A 7,438-nucleotide genomic window follows, 5' to 3' on the forward strand; every position below is an offset into this window, starting at 1 on the left:
TGTCACCTCAACAATGTGGTTGTGATCTTATGATCCGTGAAGGTGTAAACTCAACGGTTAATAACGAGAACAATAAGAGGGAGACCTCCCTTATTATCGTTATTCACCTGTTAAAGATTCGAACCAATCATAACTATTGAAAATCTGAATCATCATTGTGTTAATATTCAAAAACTGATTAAGAAAGCTGATAAAAGAGGATTGTAACAAAAATGTAAAGATGTCCTCAGAGCTATCAATAACTGAGAGATTAGTTTTTATCACCCAATTATTGACACACCCACTTTTAATTAAATTTCCATTATTTCAGGTAAAAAGCATAAGAAATGCTTGTTACATATAAAAATCTATACAAATAAGAATGAAAAACGGAAAAGATTGAAATTAATATGAAATCAATTAAGACAGAACTGACCTCCAGAATATAAAACATAATAAAAAGCGGCATGTGAGGACACTGGCTCAGTTGGTTCTTTTTTTCTTTTCTCCAAAACATGTTAAATACATAATATACATATAGATAAATAAATGTACATAAGAAGGAAAATGGTTGATCAGCTTACAACTGGTGCCAAGTTTGAAAGGATAGCGCCAAGGCACCAAACTCCTAACTTAGGCATTAACTGTTGCACACGAGAACTACTTTACAACTCCATCAACAGTATACAGTAGACAATATATGTAATGACATGAACATTAGTTATAACAGTTCAATAAAAGAAGCACTTATTAAAAACCATGTGCCGAATGCATAGGTAGGGCATTCCGACGGAGCCTTAAAATTGTATGATTGTATTCTCTCGAGTTCCCAGAAAGGTTTCCAAAGACCAGGTTATAAACAAACAGCGGTCTCTCTCTTGGGCCGGTTGTTGATTAGTAAGTTAAAATGATCGCGAGTGATAAGCTGTGGGAGCAAATATGCTCAGTGTTTCCTATTTTATCGGAAGGCGTAAGTATTTCAAGTTTCATTTCATACTTTGACCTCATCATGCCATTAATCTAACTTTTCTAATCAAATTTTGAAATGCATCCTCATTTCAGAACCAAATTCCTTCAGAATGTACTGAAGTAGATGATTTTCAAACTGTAGTTAAAAAAATTGAAGAGGAAGACCTTCATACATTTGTGGAAAGCTTAGTGATAAATAAAATCGAAGAAGATATGAAGGAGAATGTTGCTCCAGCATTTTGGTCTGAATTTTATATTTTAGAAGAAGATGGAGAAAGAAATTTCATCAGATTTAAGAATGCAGTGGCTGAACTGAACGCCAAGTACTTGAAATATTTGCCTACGATGCATAAATTGGAGGAAATGAGAATGATTTTGAACAGCGGTGAACCCATTTATGGGGAGACAAATCTGTTAGTGATCTTAAAATTGATTATTCGTACTGTGTTACATTCACAATTGCCAATCCCTAAATACCAAACTATAATAGAAGAATTTTATAAGCTATCATTCAAAGTGTTTTATAATGCTGACAAATCTAGTCGAGGTAATTGTAATTATATACTAAACATTTAGAACCAGCATAAAGGCCTATTTGCCTACGTGTACTTCTTATTATAATGCTGACAAATCTAGTCGAGGTAAATGTAATTATATATTTTACATTTAGAACCAGCACAAAGGCCTATTTGCCTACGTGTACTTCTTATTATAATGCTGACAAATCTAGTTGAGGTAAATGTAATTATATATTTTACATTTAGAACCAGCACAAAGGCCTATTTGCCTACGTGTACTTCTCATTATTTATTTCTCAGTATGAGTCTTTTCTATATCTCAGAAACGTTTTATCTTGAAACTGGAGACCCATTATCTAATTATATTTTTATTAATACATTAAACTACTTTATCATTATTAATGCAATACTAGTTGCAATGTTTATAAATAAATAAATTTATCTGCATTATTTTTGTTATTCATATATTTTTTCTTTAATCATAGGAATGCCTTTGTGTGATTTAAATGAATCTGGTGAAGATGAGCGTTGTGGAGGTTGTTCTGAAATTGAACAATGTCGCTGCGATGCAATAATTAATGATTTCCATACAACAAACAGGTTCTCAACTTTATTTTGATAATATTTCATATTCATACTCTAAGATATGGTTCGTTACAAAGTAATATTAATAAATTCTGTCACTATGTATTTATTTCATCAGTTAAAAGACTGTTCAGGACATAATCTATGAAGATTCTAATGTAGTTTATGGAGATTGATGATTTTGTTCAATTTTTTTAATATTTATTGAACCATTTGGAATAGTTTTAGAAACATATAGAAGAAATATTAATATTTATAATTATGTTGTTCCATAATCGAAATCGTGCCGACCGAATCACTCCTCTAATTAGAGAACAAGTAGAGGAAATGACATTTAAAAATGTTTCGATTTATAATTTAATATTTATCCTTTCATCAATTTCATTTATTACTTTCACTTTCCCAAAAATATTTATTTATTTCTAACGGTCTTTTAACTTAAATTAGTATTTTCGCTGTGAGTAAGATGATGTACTGTCAGTATGTGTGAATTGCATCGGATATCAGATCTGGGTAATTTTTTTTTTTATTTGTAATAATGTTTGATGATCCCAATGGTGGAAGAACAATAACTAATTATTGCAAGATAATCAGTTGTCCGTACGTGACTGATCTTAGTAAGATGATCCAAATGGCCCTCCAGAAATTTACAAAAAATAACGAACGAAACAACAATGCTGTTAAATGTGACAGTCCCTTTTTAAGGTGTGTAGGAATTAGCTCGACTGTCATTACATGGGACAGTTCCTTTTTAAGGTGTGTACATATGACAGTTAATGCAATAATAACTTTACTGCCGTTACATGTGACAGTTTCTTTTAAAGGTGTGTACATGTAGCAATTAGCTTAACTACCATTACATGTACTATCAACTAATGCAACAGTAAATGCTGTTATGACTGTTAAATATCTACAGTTTATACCATGGTAGTGACAAGGACATTTGCTGCAATTGCTAAAAACTATCACTGTTTAAACTTGCCTTACGCAGGCTTTGCATCCACATTAGTGATAAACACTATAATGTACGACATGTGGATACGTTCTGCTGCACTGACTTATTTTGTAGAAAATTATCTATGATAATATAATCTAGTACTGCTCACTGAAAATAATATTTGTTTTAGGATTCTTATCCAATTAGAATTATTGGAGAGGTTAGCGGGTGAGGTGTTAACATCTCTCATTCATAAACAAATAGAAAATCACGTTCAAGAAACTTGTAAAGGTAGCTTCAATCAATCTTTTATCAGTCCACTGGAGAAGGCAAGTATAAAAATATATATGAAAAACATAATAGATTATTATATATTACAATACACTACTATATATTTATCCTGGATTTTTCATTCTACTTGAAGTGGTTAGATTCGGTCGTGGTCGGCTGGTTGACTCGCCTGTACTCGAGCGGCCCTGAAAGTCCTACATTGAAAGAGAAGTTGAATATATTCAAACAAAAGTTACAGCATCTTCTCTACGAAACCTATACCAGGCTTAGGATTGATCAACTTTTTACAATTATTATTGGTAAACATTATTATTTGTTTGAATTTATTCTAATTAATAAATTATAAGATTTTAGTGAAAGTTGTTTGTTTCTCTCTGAAAGATTATCCCGAGTCAGAAGCGGCTGTCGATGACCTTCGCCTGTGCCTTGACAAAACAGACCTGCGGGGCTACCTGGTCGAGAGGCTGCAGGGGGCACTGCAGCAGAGGCTGCTACACCCCGGGGTCAACACCCCCGACATCATCACTGCCTACGTCCACTCCATCAGGGCCCTAAGGGGTTTGGACCCTTCCGGGCTATTGTTGGATACTGTCACTCATCCAGTCAGGTATCAAGTAATTGATTTTTATTAACATATTTTTAAAAAATATTAAGATAGCCGTATTATCTGTATTTTCATTTCACTCGATCAGGGATTGTTCTTGTTTCCTGTCGGGTTAAAACAAAATATATTTAGCAGGTACCTTTAATATGGGTAGGCGATTGAAACAATTCAGACCAATTGACATTGTGTTGTGGGCCAGGTCAAATATTTTTTGTAATTTATAAAAATTTGTATAGTGATGGTTTCCAATGATGCTGAAAACAGATCTGATTTGCTTTTTATTAAAGAAAATTTTTTTGGCTATGTTATTTAGGAAGCAACTTTTGGTTTTTGTATAGATTTAAGCTCATTTAATTTAATTGACAATATTTATTATGATTTGTTATTTTTCATTCTACATCCAAAAACAAGTTGATTTGTTTATGGTTACCCTTAATTTAATTTTTCTTTTGCTAAAATCACAAAAATTGCAATAACTTTAACATGACTGTACCAATCTATAGGCAACTTAGGAGTGGTTTAAGACCTCTTAAACTTCATGAAATGTTACAAACTGAATTTTCATAAACAAATTAGGTCTGGAGATATAAAATAAAAGGTTTTAAAATTTTTGCTTTATTTCAAACTACTTGTTCCATATTAAGGCATAAAATCTTAAATATATCGATATGGCCTGGAGGAGCAGAAACAGCTCAAGTTACTTTGGATTTGGATAGTATTGTAGGAACCCTTAGACACTTGCCTAATATCTACCAAAAAAGGTTTGGTTAAAATCAGCATCCATCAGTTTTAGCCAACCTTCTACGCTCAACTCCTTGATGAAGACCTGAAACTCAGATCGAAACGTCGGCATAAATAAATATTTTTTTGTTTATTTATGTTGTTCTTTGCTAAACGCACCCCCTGACCATCTTCTCCAATCAATAATCTACGGTCAACACCTCATATACTTATTTAGTTATCTATTACTTGAGGCATAAGCAAAAGCAATTAGTAGAAAATATATAATAATAATTTGCTGAAAAATGGATATAGTATCTGATGGACTTCTGATATATAGATATAATCAAATGGACATATTATCCTTTACTTTTCAAGTACAGATATATAACATAAATATAGTATAATTCTGAAACTTGGGAATTATTAACTTTTTATTTGATATCTTACTTCTTTTTGAAAATGCTTAGGCAGTACCTTCGTTGCCGAGAGGACACTATGAGATGTGTGGTAATGAGCCTGACTGACGAAGGCCCTGACGGGGATTTAGCGGACGAACTTGCAAGAGGTGAAGCAATCAAAGAAGACCCAGCGGAGAATTGGGAGACTTGGACGCCTCCGCACATCGATACTGTGGGTCAGGATTAAAGGCAACTTACTAATTGATATTTCTGTAAATATTGTCTAAAACATTATGAATGGATTTGGATTTATATTTTCAGCCAAGTCAAGCAAAGAGAAACAATCTTGGGATATCATTTCCATGCTTGTTACGGTTTATGGTAGTAAGGAAATGTTTGTTCACGAATATCGCAACCTTTTGGCTGACAGATTGTTGACACAATATTCCTACAACACTGAGAAAGAAATACGGTATCTGGAATTACTCAAGCTGAGGTTAGTATTTCTTTATTAATAGAAGACTTTGTTTATTATATAATATATATTGTACTGTATTTATTAGGGATATTCATGATCTTTAGTTTAACATGTTAAATGGAGAAATATATCCTTCTTTTACCATGTTGAAACAATATAACCCTTGCTATGTACTGTCTCAGGATTTATTCGGTATACCAGGATAATCGCTGAAGGACATTATCCAGAAATAAGTTAATTAATTGATTGATATTGTGTCCTGCAAAACTATTATTATAATTAAATGGAATTTGGTCCGGGTGGGTTAAATAAAACTCAAATAGTAACTTGGTGTACTATTTTTATTTGAGCCAAAGTTTCGCCCCACGTTGCTGGGATTCGCCAGGGCTGTTTTGACAGATTCAAAGTCAGACTTTGACTTTCACTCTGACTTTGACTTTCACTCTGACTTTGACTTTCACTCTGACTTTGACTTTTGTCAAAACAGCCCTAATGAAGCTCTGCAATGTGGGGCGAAACATTCCCTCAAATAAAAATAGGACACCAATTTACTATTTGACCGCACCCAGACCAAATTCCATCTATTGATACACTATCAATCAGCAATCTTCCAGTATTATTATAATTGGATTCTTTTCCACAGGTTTTTTGTGTGTTTACCAGTCTAGTTGTCCTGCCCTTTTTCTTCCACCTCCCTTTAGGGGCGTTACCTTTTTTTGAATCTTATTCCTCATTGGCCATAGGTGACAGAATGTCCCCTAGGCGGGTGTCCCTCCTAGACCCGAGAGGGGGTGGGAAAGTTTGACATGTCTAGGAAGGGTTTGTTCCTGCTTAATTGACTTCTGATCATTCCTCAAAAACTGTCGTGCACAAAACTGTTAATAGCTCTGATTCGGGACCCTTGTGGTAAATAAATACAGGTGTTCCTGTGAAGTGCTCCTTGAAAGGTTTTCCCACCTTGGCCAGGTATCGGAACATATGTGGCTAAATTATTTAACAACATTTATCATATTGTTGTTGTGGGAATTGCCAAAACCTCGATATATAGCACTAATATATATTGTACTGTATTTATTAGGGGTATTCATTATCTTTAGTTAAACATGTCAAATGTAATGTTATGTTAGATGGAGATATATTTCCTTCTTTTACCATGTTGAAACAATATAACATATAGCTTAGGAGAGAATCTGTAACTAGGTCTGTTAAATGGAGAAATATTTCCTTCTTTTACCATGTTGAAACAATATAACATATAGCTTAGGAGAGAGTCTGTAACTAGGTCTGTTAAATGGAGAATGACTTCATGCAACAGACAAGCAGAACTCATCACCATTTTGTTTGTTGTGTTAGGTTACTTGTTCGTAGTTTGTATTTTATTGTTTTAGATGTTTTTATTACTAATAAAGCAATGGATGACAATAATAATAATGTAATGACATTGTTAATTAGCTAATTTGTTTCCCTTCCTCATAAGTTAGATCAACAAGACACTCACAGTGGCCAAACTTCGCACAACTTCCACTTTTCACTCAAGCCATATTGTAATAAATTACATTAATCAAACCTTAGAAGTAAACTATAACAAAAAGTAATGGTAGGAAAGGTTATAAAACAAGTTGCTCAATAAAACCATAAGAGCTCCTGCGGATTTTCTGAGCAAATTTAATTTGCATTTAACGTGACTTTAAATAGGGCTGCTCACAATCCTATACTTATAACATTTAACATGGTAAAACATCATGAATACCCCTATTATATAAAAAGTAAAAATGCTAAGTCAGATCAATATGAAATTTAACAACTCAGGAGAAACTACCAATTGGTTGGTACTACCATTTGGTAGTAATTCAAGATAGATTTTATTTCCTAAGGCTTGGAGATAATTTTTTGAATTGATTTGAACTAACTATGAACGATCTTAACTTTTTGAATTGATTTGAACTAACTATGAAC

General features: G+C 33.1%; 1 protein-coding gene across 3 annotated transcripts in view; it reads left to right on the forward strand.

Annotated features, from left to right (window-relative positions):
* The first annotated feature begins 456 nt into the window (after nucleotides 1–456).
* Nucleotides 457–7,438, forward strand: part of morula (anaphase promoting complex subunit morula) — a 16,286-nt gene continuing 9,304 nt past the window's right edge. The window contains exons 1-8 of one of the 3 annotated variants that reach the window (XM_014427450.3): nucleotides 457–949; nucleotides 1,042–1,495; nucleotides 1,952–2,066; nucleotides 3,179–3,317; nucleotides 3,413–3,578; nucleotides 3,661–3,886; nucleotides 5,074–5,240; nucleotides 5,326–5,500. In XM_014427450.3, the coding sequence (XP_014282936.1) occupies nucleotides 887–949; nucleotides 1,042–1,495; nucleotides 1,952–2,066; nucleotides 3,179–3,317; nucleotides 3,413–3,578; nucleotides 3,661–3,886; nucleotides 5,074–5,240; nucleotides 5,326–5,500 (1,505 nt within the window). In that variant the 5' untranslated portion in view covers nucleotides 457–886. Of the gene's footprint in view, nucleotides 950–1,041; nucleotides 1,496–1,524; nucleotides 1,590–1,951; nucleotides 2,067–3,178; nucleotides 3,318–3,412; nucleotides 3,579–3,660; nucleotides 3,887–5,073; nucleotides 5,241–5,325; nucleotides 5,501–7,438 lie in introns of those variants that run through there. The other 2 variants (XM_014427451.3, XM_014427452.3) reach the window with 2 other exon arrangements.

The sequence above is a fragment of the Halyomorpha halys genome, unplaced genomic scaffold, assembly GCF_000696795.3.
Source record: "Halyomorpha halys isolate HHAL.00 unplaced genomic scaffold, Hhal_1.1 Scaffold645.1, whole genome shotgun sequence".
NCBI lineage: Eukaryota > Metazoa > Arthropoda > Insecta > Hemiptera > Pentatomidae > Halyomorpha > Halyomorpha halys.